General features: G+C 36.1%; 1 protein-coding gene across 1 annotated transcript; it reads right to left on the reverse strand.

Annotated features, from left to right (window-relative positions):
* Positions 1 to 567: 567 nt before the first annotated feature.
* LOC136979290 (endoplasmic reticulum aminopeptidase 2-like) lies at positions 568 to 10,128 on the reverse strand. Its single transcript, XM_067275232.1, has 9 exons — positions 10,021 to 10,128; positions 8,672 to 9,424; positions 7,646 to 7,798; positions 5,639 to 5,741; positions 2,937 to 3,066; positions 2,445 to 2,593; positions 1,118 to 1,225; positions 862 to 990; positions 568 to 661 (listed from the first exon to the last, which is right to left on the reverse strand). The coding sequence occupies exons 2-9, from the start codon at positions 9,400 to 9,402 to the stop codon at positions 575 to 577; spliced, it is 1,590 nt and encodes a 529-aa protein (XP_067131333.1). The 5' UTR covers positions 9,403 to 9,424; positions 10,021 to 10,128; the 3' UTR covers positions 568 to 574.
* Positions 10,129 to 12,940: the final 2,812 nt, after the last annotated feature.

The following is a 12,940-nucleotide window of genomic DNA, read 5'->3' on the forward strand; positions in this document are numbered from 1 at the left end:
GGGCGCATAACGCAACGATCCTGAGATTGCTTTCTTAAGAAGACTCGACTGAAATATTAAACACAAGAGTAACGATTAGGGAGTTTACATAGAAGATCGATTCCGGTATGAAGATGATAGGTTACGGTGATTAGATACATAGGGGTTCTATCATATATTAGAATAATTGCTTGAAATAGAGAGAAAAACAAATTAAGAAAAAATCGTCATCACGCTCTTAACGTTATTAGTGTAATCCAATGGCTACTTTAGGCGTAGACAACTTAGATTAGGGGTGGCAACCTATGGCACTCGTGGCTCGTCAGAGAACACGTAACGTATTATACGATTTCGGTTTATCATCTGTCTTTTTCAATCATCCTTTTCTTCAATCAGCTTCTTTACATTTACTCTAATTACAGCATATTATTTTATTTAAATATATATTTTTTAAAATTGTTTCTGCTCTGTGGGCAATAAGATGGCCTCTTTTAACTAGCCCATTATGGGTTCGACCAGGCCCACATTGGGGCGACCGTGCAGTGAGGGACGGGGCCCGACATATCCGAACGAACCATCCCCGAAAAATATTTGGTTAAATGATAAAAATACTTGCTTTCATTCCTTTCCAGAAATCTTTCTCTCCAAGAATTTGATGAAGCATTCTGATAACAATTGTACCCTAAAAATATAAATTCATTATATAAATTTTAATCCTTGTTTTCCAAAATAATCTATCATCAAATTTGATTACTTTCCAAAAATATAAGTAAGGTTCCTTCATACAAAAATCATTGTATGATGGATTTCCGAATGAAGGAATTTCTGTATGAAAATCCGAAAACGTTTAAATTTCGACAGAATTAATAAAAATATAAATACCTTTGTATATATATATCTTGTAAAATGTTTCATCAAGTCGCAATTAGGTGGCAACATGGTCAAAATTAAGCTGGAAGAACAATCTATGGGACGATTTTCTTCTCCAATTTTAGTAAGTTCGTCGACTTCCTGAAATTATTCATAATTTTCTTAAAATTTGAATATTTAAACGTGAATTTCTGGAGATAAATAATTGCGATTTTACAAATTCAAATTGAGAATTGTTATTACTTAACTCATCATTTGGGAATCTTACCTGATCGGGAAAAGATTCTCGCCTTAATAAGAGTTCTAAGTAATGTGTGGTACCTTCGTTTAGCCAGACATCGTCCCACCATTTCATAGTTACTAAATTTCCAAACCACTGCAAAGAGAAATTAACGTAGGAATGCATATTAAATATTCCAAAATATTAAAAAGTGATTTAGATAATATGTTTTTCCACACTCTTCCCAACTTGGAACTGTTTATAGCACCCTTAAAGTGTGAGGTACCCTGTAAAATAATTATGCATTCAATGCAGTACAAATGACCTCAAACAAAACAGATTAGAATGAGTAAAATTAGTAATGAGTTAGACTGAGAAATGAAAAAATATGGGGTATTATTAGCATGATTTAACAAGCAACCAAAAAAATATTTTAGCAGACAGATGACAGATAATGGAGTCGTGTTTTGGTCAGCCTTTGCTTTTAATGGCAAAGCAGATATTATTATAATTAATAATAGAATGACTTTAGAAAATACCGAAATATGTTATTTGAACATCTTATTTTATTTGGACCACTGACTGAAAGAAATAAATGGATATTCCAGCAAGACAATGCTCCCTATTATGTATTTATTCACCAAAAATTTGTTTAAACAAACAAAAATAGATGTAATGAACTGGCTATCACGTAGCCCAGACTTCAATTTCACGGAAAATCTGTGGGCATGGTTTCTCAAATGATCTACGCTAACAACACTAGAACCACTGATGAACTGATATTTGTAATTTATAACTGTTAAAATAAAATAAAATTACATAACTACAGAACTTGTCAGAAACACTACCTAATAGAATTTACAAGCTAATTAAAAACAAAAAAAAAGTGATTTTTTTAGTTTCTCATAAATTTACACCGTTATATGGCTACCTTAGACCATGGGAAGCTTCCTTAAAAGCCAGTGTTGTATCTAATGCAAGTCAAATTTGTTGTTACGTCGTTGTAGCTTTTTTTATAAAATATTTACAATTATATTTAAAAACTTTAAAATAATTTAAAGAATTCTTAATAATCCGAAAATTACTAAACATGGCTCTGGTGAAGTATGGAAAGCCCAATAAAAATAAACCATCGAGTGCAATCCTTAACTAAGAAGACTAAGATCTTCATCTTGATCTTCATCATTATCATCTTCACAATTAAAATAAATAACAAAATGTGAGTTCGAATTACTTCGTTGCTGATAAGATTTTCCAATGCTTTGAGAATATAATTTATATTGCTTAATATTATTTTATTTCCGATAATCGCTACTGTTTATTATATTTAAAAATACTATAATTTTTAATGGTATATTTTAATCAGAAATGTTACCTCGTGAGCCAATTCGTGCACCACGACAGAGTAGATATCTTCTGATTTCTGGTCCTTCGACAATGGCGTACGAAAGTAATAATCTTTAATTGAAATTAGTCCCCAGTTTTCCATTCCGGAATATATTATCTCGGGCATACTTAGAATATCTGTAAAAGTATCCTTATAAAAATATCGAATGGACAATTTTATATACAAATACGATATGGGCACCGCGAAGGTCTTTTTTTTCGTGTTAATTAATCATAGATTCGTCCAGGTTCACAACGGTGGAATTTTTTACTCTTTCCACCACACGGGCACTAAGAGGACATTGAGAATAATTAAGATAATGAATGATTTTTAAGGTAATTACCGGCATCTCAAAATTCGTATGGATTTCCTGAAATCGTGACTCGTTTTGCAATTACAAAGTAAATAAAAATTAACTTTGATTTCCTCCGCAATCTCAACGTTCTTTTCATAATATTTCCTATTAGTTGTTTTACTTACCAATTTTAGGTGACTGATATTTTACTCCTAGTTTATTCTGTAGATTTCTTAGAATTTCATTGGATATGGCCAGGACATATTCGTGATTGTTACCCAAAGCCGACTTATTTTGAACTTCCCAAACAGTTATCTAGAAAGAAAACAATTTCTGCCTTAAGAAAGTAACAGTTTGTTTTATATGTGATTTAATTACTATTCGCATCAAAATTTCAAACAATTTAACTCCCAAAAATGGACACGTAATTAAAGCGGTGAACACTGCCCAGTGTAACACCTAAATAGGCATCTATACAAAGTTCTCCCGGAAGATAGCCCCTTGATGTGTTGTGTTGCCATATTCTATTAAACCAACAATCTATATACAGATGACCCTTGATAATCCGACGCTTTTGTAATCCGACATGCTCAGTAGTCCGACGCACCTTCCGTCAAGGTCACTGTAGTCCCCGTCCCGTTACGTGTCTGCTTGCACAGAAGGATGTCGCCACATGAATCTCCCCACCCAATTCTTACACGATGACACACATTTCTCGTGTTTTCCTGTCAGCAGTTCTGTACGTACTGTATTATTTATGCCTATACATACTGTATGTACATTTATTGGCTTCCATATTTCTTTTAATAAACATGTTTTAGTTAACCGAAATAGGTGTTTCATTTCCATATTAACCTAGGCAGCATTTTACTCATAAAATGTAGAAATATTCTAGGCTACTGCTAGCAAAACAATGCCAAATATGTAATCACTTTCGGTAATCCGGACACTTTTGGTAATCCGACACCCCTTTGGTTCATACCTGTCGGATTATCAAGCGTCAGTTGTATATGTTATGGACAAAGTGATTAATACGGGCATTACGATTAATCACTTTGTCCATAACATATACAGTGGTGCCTCATATAACGTACTTAATCCGTTCCAGGGGCACGTCCGTTAAGTGAAACGTCCGTTATACGAAACGCATTTTCCCATAGAAATACATGTTAAAACATCTAATTCGTTCCACAGCATAAAATAACCGTACTATATCATTTAAAAAATGAACATGGGGTACGTTCTTTTATGCCTCAGCGTAACTCTGCGCGAGCGACATCCGTTTAAAAATTCCTGCAGAACGTGTTCCTAAATTCCGGTGGGAGTGGGCACTGTCGAACGACAAAAACGGCCGCTTGTAGCAGTAGTTTACGGTGGAAAGCAACATGGCGTCCTCCATGACTCAGATAGTTTCGTTTCCGGGTCCATTATGTGGTTTTATGAATGAAAATTTAGAAATTGTGAAAGCGCGAGTTAGCGCACGCGGTGATGTGTCTTTACGAATTTTTTTCGAATGGTAGCCGGCATTCAAATTTTTTTCGTGGCTATTTTGAATGTTCTTTCAACAAATAATCCATTTTATGGTTAAATTTTACAATTGGGACCCTTCTTTTGCCTTTAAAAGCTCATATTTTAGAATTATAGATTCCTCCATCACGATACTATCGATAGTGCGGGCGCTGCCATCTTTTTTCTTTCACCGTCGTTCCTAAATGCTTACGAACAGCAGCGCACTCCCGTAGTAGCGGAGACGCAGAGCGACCGCTATTAAAGAACGCACCCATGGAGCAGTCACCAATTATGCCGGAAAGTCCGTTGTTCGCAGCCAGTCCGTTGCTCGAGTCACGTAATGGCCAAACAGAAAGTCCGTTGTTCGCAGCCAGTCCGTTGCTCGAGTCACGTAACGGCCAAACAGAAAGTCCGTTGTTCGCAGCGTCCGTTATTCGAGGCGTACGTTATACGAGGCACCACTGTATATAAATCAATTCTTGTTGGTTTGTCCTTTATGCAAATCTTTATTCTTAAATCGATCTGGATCAATGTTTGTACAAGTATTATTTAGGTTCTAGAATCGACACTAAGCTATATACTGCCCCCAAAATATTGTGGTAGTATATAATTTACACACCCTTACACGTAGTGCCATTGTTAGCAAAAATTATTGTTGATAAGAGATTATTGGTTTCTGAATCACTGATGATAGATTGTTTCTGGATTGTTGATTATAGATTTTTAGTTTGCCTGCCGACACCTACTGACTAGCTTAATGCCTGCGTAAAGGTATCATCACTGTGGAATCACGGTAAAAAATCCCTTTAGATGAGAGCCGTATAGATGAGGATCCATCTACTGAGAGACAGATCTACAGAGACTTTTACTAAACAGCTTTTGCTTCTCTGTGATAGCAAATTCACTGAAGATCCGAATACTAATTTGAAAACACTTACTACATAAACCACAAATAAATATACGAAAAAGCAATCTTAGCACCTAAAAGCAAATGCGATGCCGAACTGAATTTGCATATTGAAGCGCATCTTCCAAGAATTTGCATAACTTACAAATCGATTCCGTTTTCGAGGCAGATCAGGCAGTGTTGTACCCGGCGGAGTTTCTAAACTCCTCGCAACCAACTGGACAACCACCTGATAATTTACAGCTAAAGGTTGAACCACTAGTAATGCTTTTGCAAAATTTTGAGCGTAATGCTCTTTAAGCGTTACTGACTCGAAGGAAACTTTTATTATAAATAAATAGAAGATACCAAAATATGTAATAGTAGCGTAGCGTATTAGGCTGGTAAACTGCTGGTAATACCTTATTAAAGACTAAATCTAGATAAATATTATTAATTTGACTTATAAAAGTTAAGAACTTATTCTCTTACATTTTCTTGAGATTTTCCAATTGCATTTCCAACAAAAAATGCTACCAAGTACGTTGACATTTTCATGGATTTCGTGAAGATATCGGCCTCCCAATCATTGCTTCTATTAAAAAAATTAATTATTTATTTAATTAAATGAAATAAAATAAATTAAGTTACTTGATAAGTTCATTGACGAAGAGTTATTCACTAAGAAGAAATCGCTGGAATCGAATGAAACGTGATTAGTGCAAACGTAATGACCATGATAATATGTGATTACAATATTGTAGCAAAGCGACAATTTATTTTGAAACAATGGTATAAATTTAGATGGAAATTTTACCATTGTTAGAGTTCCTTTTGCCTGGATATATCAGATTATACGATCGGGCATACAAATTTAGAGTTCCTTTTGCCAGGATATATCAGATTATACGATCGGGCATACAAACATAGAGGCATCGTATGCTGTCCCGTCACAGATTTTCTATAGATGTTGCAATTGCCTCTCCAAATTCCTCATAGATGGTTGAAACTGGCGTCCATTTCGTCCCACAAATGCTCAGTGGGTGAGAAATCTGGAAATTGGAATAGACCAAAGAAGTGTACCAATGTAACAGATATTTCTGAATAACTCGACCAAACATTATCTTGCCGAAAAACATGGCTGTTTGCAGTCCTTCCATGAAAGGGTGCAGGATTTTCTGAATGTGCTGCTGTGTCGTCATTCCATATGGCTTCTCAGACCAGCGTGTCAATAATGGAAACTGTATAAATGCGCAACAGTAAAGGCAAGATTAAAGTGCTTACCAGGGTCCTTCACACTAACACAGTAGTTGTCAATTTTCTCAATTGACACTAAAACGCTGAAAAACACTTATTGATCTTTCAACCCATGTGATTTTAGCATAATACTACACAGATTAAACTTCGTTTGTTTCATCAACAACTTTATAAGGTCATTAAAAATATATAAACAGTAAAGTAACGAATAAGTTTCTTTCAGTACCCTTCATATGAACTACATTTTCTTGAACATCAAGTAGTAAACAATGAAAATGTTATAATCATATTTTACATTAAAATATTTTTTTAGAAAAACGCAACAATGAAAATAGATTGTGAACCTACAGTATAGGAAACTGGCTCCTATTTAGGTGTCACAAACGTGAAGATAATACGAAAAACTCTATGTGAACCAACGACCAACTGTGACCACTACAATCAAACCAATGTTTGGTAGCTTTATCCAACTCTTCGGTGATCGTGTATAACAACAAAAGCAATTATTAATTGTGACATCGTCACAATGCCGGGCTGCAATTTTTCGTCACAATGCTCTCAACTTTAGTAGTCTCTTACCCTTGTACATCATACTTTTCATGTTAACATTGGAGTCATGTCGGTCATCTATCTAACTTCCTTCAGGAGAAAGTTTTTGAATTGAAATAACGTGACTTTAAATTTTCGTATAAGTGTAGTTAATCGGGGTTTCCTGTCCCTAAGCTTTTTATATCTGGTCTGACGTTCATCTATCTAACTCCAATCTCGAGATTAACTCCTTAACCGCCTTGGCCCGTTCGGCCATCGAAAACTGAACTTTGACCAACGAGCAATGTATTGCTTGAGCTTATTTCGAGCAATACACTTCAACACAAGGACATACACATGTATAATGTTAAGCTCGTATCACACAATATTTGATATTATAAAGTCCTAGTTAGTACTGAACCGAAACTGAATGTCAAGTATATATTGCTGCCTGCCTGATGCCTCTAAAAATGCGAGGACATACGCTAAAATTAAGCACCCTCCATTATTTTCTTCGCTATTCTCTTTCGTAAGAACAGCAAGAAACGGTGGGGGAATATTTTAAAATAATATAAAAGTCCATAATCTCAAAAAATAAAAGAAAAAAGGTAATTAAAATAGTATATAACTTCCATAACATGTCTTATATTCATACAGGCCTATATCAATACATATGAAAAATTGTTTTTAATTGCATATTTAAACACTACTTACCTGGGCTCTGTCTTCAATTTTGGCATATTCGACAGGGACATCAAGTTCTTTTTTCTCACTAGGGTGATGTCAAAAGTAGCTTTGAATTCCGGTTCATCGAAGCACGGAAAAGCGGTTCTCGCAGCATCCGGTTCGAATATAGTAGAAGCAATACTATAATCGTATCGTATTTAATTTTAATAATAAATATCGTTTTTTGACTAGAGCTAACATCTTTTTTATAAAATGAAAATTTATGTAAGTATATTCTTTAGGAGTGTTAATTACAGTAATTTAAATTATAGCGTGTTTAAAAGTCCTAACGATTAAATTATGGATGTGTGAAGAGACGAATAGCTGACCTCTTAGTGCACCCAAGCGTAGTGCTGGACTGTATTTTAGTACAATTCGATATTTATGTGCGATCAGAATATTGTAGGCATTGCTATACATCAGTACACGCTGTTGTACAATTCTGGTTTGTTTATGTAAGTTTTTCCATCAGTCTGAAGAAGATAGGCCTATAGTGCACGTCTTTACTGTGTTTTTCAGTGTCTTATTGCTCGAAGACACTGTAAAAGAGTTGATGAACACATTGCACAAAATCAACACTCACAATATGCGCACATATTGTATTTCCTCCCATAGTCTTTAGCGTGCCATCTGTCTAAACACATTTCAATTCGCGGAATACTGGAATGCCAGATTATTGTTTGTAGGTACTGTATAAGACAATGTGACACGCGAGCATTTCGGGAGGACCTTCTAGAAAATACCGGCCACTATTTAGGTGTTACTGACGTAAAGAAAACCTAGAAAATTTCACGTGGCCAGCCCGTCGGCGAGTTGCGAATCCACGATCAACTATTAGTATTCAGTAGTTTTATGCCGGAGTATTATCGTTATAGTTCCGGATTATCTGGGATTAACTAACTTCTGTGTAATAATGCAACTAGATCTAACGAAAACTAATTATTTTGTCGTTTAAATATATTTAAACTCTATATGTTTTAATTTAGAGAATGGAAAAGTTCGTAGAATACTTACAACTGAACATTGCCATCGGGTCTTTGTACAGGAACTGCAAAAAATCCTAGTCCTCTTCTACTTAACACGCCTTCGTACTTGATATAAATTTGATATTTTCCCCCAACCTTCAATTGCTTGCCGAGTTCCAGACTAAGAAATTGGTCTCTTTGGTAAACACTTCGAATTTCGATGAAAGTATTCGAGTCTTTATCCATCAACGAAATGCTTTCATCGTGTATTTTTAAACGGTTGGAATTCAGAACCACCACATCGGTGGCTTCTATGCACAAGATATTGATATTGACTGAGCCACTGAAACCCAAAATATTCTCATCCAGATCAACTTTCATTTCCAAAGAGTAATTTTCGGGAGCAATTGAGGTGGGTAAACGTTCGCAATTTTCAAATACTTCAGTGGAATCGTAAAATAAATCGAGTACTCCCGAGACCAATAGAATACTTAATAGTATAATAAAAGAAAAAAAAGAAGCAGTGTATATATACACCAAATTCCTGTTTATAAATTCCCTCGTTCCGACGTTATGGACTTTCTTTTTCTTTCTTTTCTTGGTTTTGGGAGATGCTTCTATCTCGTGCTTCGTCTCCTCGTTTTCTACTTTTTTCGCTTTTTCACTTTCTTCTAATTCTTTTTCTAAATCCAAATCGTTAGGATTTAAGTCGGACTGTACTTCGTTATTAGTAACAGCACCAGCCTGAGTGTGTTCTTTGTTGTCTTCGTTCGCGCTCATATTCCTTCTCTTTACAAACAACCTAATTAACAAACGTTTTTCAGTTAGTGCGCATAGTAATGTATAAAAATTACCCATTTTTTAATTATGTGAATTATTCATTAATACTATAACAATTATACGAGTGTAATGTCAGTAACCTATAAGTGCTTCAAAGGTTTTATGCAAGTTTATTTGTTAATTTTCAGTATCAATCAATTTTCATGTAGCAGCAGCACTACCATTGCAAAAATTTGGATATTAATTTTGTGAAAACCATATTAAGCGGTACAATTTACTTCTGAAACAGTACAGATTTTTTTCCAACTTTCTGAACTCCTCTCTTCTCAATTTGAAAGTTCGGGCCCCTGTGAGCTCGAGGCCTTGGTTTGAGGCCCGAAAAACTGACGTCTGAGCCAGCCCTGCCAAGCTTGTTATTAGGCACGAAGCATGTGAAAAATCTCATTTAAAGATTCTTAATCTAACAAAAAATTTGGCCCCATTGGATTTCAATAAGACCTATACCCAGAAAAACATAGATCCATCCCTGTTCTTCTGTATTAAAATTGTAATTATTATAATCTTATCGTCTAAGAAAAATATATAGTTTAAGTATTTAAAATAAAAAATCAAAATTACCGTTATCGAGAATTCAGTTCTTTCAAAATCATAAATACCGTCGTTTAGAACTTAAAACGTACAAAATTATCGCATTCGAATATTCAAAAATTAAAATTCTAATCTGAATTTTTCGAAATTTAAATTATTTTGAAAGTTTGTGTTGAAATGTTTAACTTTTTACGTATTTAAACCAATAAAAATATTACTAAAATATTAGGAAATAAAGCATAAATATTAATAGATGTATGTATTAATAGATTATTAGTTAGAATATTAGATAGAATATTAATAGGTGTATGTAGAATTCACCGACAGCAGTCTAATCATTGTTTTACAGCCCTTCTCTGTCCTTTGCAACGCCAAACACTTTCAGACAGATATACAATTGGCCGAAAGACACGAAGACTGTTTCGAATGATTTCCGTAAATACAAATTTTTCGTGCTATCAGACAATGCCAATTCTATATCATTCTGTCAGATATCAAGAGGAGTCATTAACGACAAGGTCCCTTTGAGCAATGGTGGATATTTTCTCAAGGACAAGTTTCGTTTCATAAATTTTGCGAGCTACCTACCGCTGGCGTATGAACTTTGGAAAGTATCGGTAATGTCCTGAAGACCCTTTGTCATTGGCATTCGATTGCCAATGACAAAAATCCCTCCCAAATCATCTTCCTCGATGTACGTAACAGTTTTGGACTTTGTCAGAAATCCATTACATTATGTTTTGTTCTAGCTGTTTGCTCTCCCTTCCGATTACTAATTGCTGCAACTGTTCTTTCTGTTTCTTCTTGAAACTCGCTTTGTATCTCGACGTAGTTCACCCTGTTTGAAGCTTAACAGAAAAATTTATCACAAAACGATTATTGATGCTAATGTCTGAAATTCTATTTAATCCATGCAAGATGTGTGATACCAGAGCCCCTTCGGCCGCCAATTTAAAGTCTTTTAATTTTTAAAACTGGCGTTTCCACTTCCCGGGACGAGGACCCAGGGGTTGGATTTGTGGGAAGCGAGTGTTCGAGTTGTTTCATTGTGTCGAATTACACAGAACGTGGCGCTTGACGTGTAAGTGCGTGAGTGCGAAAATTCGAGTAAAGGTTAAACGGTGTATATCTTCGTGTACAGTGATGTTGTGTCCGTGTGTGTGTGTGTGATCGAAGAACGTATTCGGCATGCCTATAAACAGAAAAACAGTAAATTACGATACGAGAATAAGATGTGTTAAAAAATGAAACGAAAGAGTTCTTGCCATCGAAGATTTCGGAAAATATTCATATGTCCACTTGGTCCTCTTCGTGATAAAGTTGGGAAGGGAGAAGAATCTCCCTCCCAAATGTTCCTACAAAACACAAAGACAGTGAGAAAAGCAGAAGTTGATTCATTCATTACCTAAGGTGAAGATTATTACCTTTATCAGACAGTCTTTCTTCCCGAACAGTGCTATGAGAAGAGCGAAGGACCTGACCTAGCCTAGCCTAACCTAACCTACCCTAACCGGAAGCTCAATCCTCATAACAGCTGTTTGGGAAGAAAGGTAAGCCGAATGTCGATTCCGGTGAAGAAACGTGTCACGTCCGGGTAGTCACAATCGGGAGTCAAATCCGTTGTCGTCGACCGAGTGTCACGTTCGGGAGACAAGTCCGTGGGTCACGTCCGGGAAAAGGTGTCGAGTCCGGGTGAAAAGTATCTGATCCGGTAAAGATTAAATAGAAAAAAAAATTAATTAAATTTAAGGTTTTAGTTTAAATGTTAGTACGAAAAGAGGAAAAAAAATTAAAAAACCTTTTGCCTTCTTATACTACGTTAGTAAATTGAAACTAAAACCTTAAATTTAAATGATACTTCAGAAACAGCAAAGGAAAAAGTCGTTTACATCTCTTGCGAAGCGACGCTTTTTCCTTTGCATCATTGACCACACCGAGCGAGAGGATCCCACTCGTTGGAAAAGGGAGGAATGATCGAAACATTCCTCCCCTCCCAGTGCGGCAAAGATGATGTCGTCAACATGGAGAATTTTCACTTTTCGGAACAAGTCCGAACAGCGAAATGCCTCCTCTCCGTTCAACGCGGAACAGAGAATGCTGTCGACATCTTCTATTCCTGAAGTCGTTCCGGTGAAGAAAGAACCCCTTCCGCAATTGATTGAAGAAGGGGGAAGGCCCTCTCCCCACTCAAAGGGGGAAAAGGCCCTCTCTTCATCCATTGCGGAAGGAGAACGCCCTTCACACTTCTTCATCTTCTTCGTCTTCTTAGGCCGCAGCCACCGCCAAAACCGCCAGTCCTTCATTCTGTAAAGAAAAAAAAACATATATATATATATATATATATTAATGGGATTCGGATATACTTACGCAGAAAAAGTTCACGACGAATCGGAATTCGGATAGCTCGCGTTAGATCCTAGCGGAAATTGCTAGAACGTACCAACTGTATTTGCAGTAGAGACGACCGACCCGGAACGAAGAAACTCTCTTACATGTAATTTGTATTTGTACGACGGAAAATTAAGGACACGCCGCACGCAGCCACACGGAAAAGGCACTCGAGCGCAAGTCGTAACAAGTGTTTCGTTATAGAGCAATTTACCCTAACGTGTATGTCTCATAAACGCAACGACGGAATTTAAGAGTTTCGTGCAAAGAAATTGCCAACGAGTCGTCCAAAACACAAGACAAACGTACGAAGAAGCGAAACGTGCCCACAGCCGAACTCGCCATTCGGGACACGAACGTTTAAGTGGCACAAAGCATTAGCAGAGGGTTACGTAAGTGTGGAAGATCGACTGCACTCAGAAAAGACCACCTCGTGGAAAGACACAAAGAGCCTAAGGAAAAGAGTTCTTTGTGTCCAGCCTGTATAAATAACTGTCAAATGTATTAGTATTAGACGTGTTTGCAGACAATTTAATTCTGGCAAAATAAGCCATTGAAAAGC

Source organism: Centruroides vittatus, unplaced genomic scaffold (genome assembly GCF_030686945.1).
Source record: "Centruroides vittatus isolate TY-2023 unplaced genomic scaffold, ASM3068694v2 contig_602, whole genome shotgun sequence".
NCBI classification, from domain to species: Eukaryota; Metazoa; Arthropoda; class Arachnida; order Scorpiones; family Buthidae; genus Centruroides; species Centruroides vittatus.

Excerpts from the sequence above, each read along its gene's own strand:
- LOC136979290 (XM_067275232.1), bottom strand. The coding sequence starts at position 9,402 with ATGAGCGCGAACGAAGACAACAAAGAACACACTCAGGCTGGTGCTGTT. Across the intron at positions 5,742-7,645 it reads AAATTGAAGACAGAGCCCAG|AAGCAATGATTGGGAGGCCG; the intron begins GTAAGTAGTGTT and ends TTTTTTTAATAG. Across the intron at positions 3,067-5,638 it reads TTGGAAAATCTCAAGAAAAT|ATAACTGTTTGGGAAGTTCA; the intron begins GTAAGAGAATAA and ends TTTTCTTTCTAG.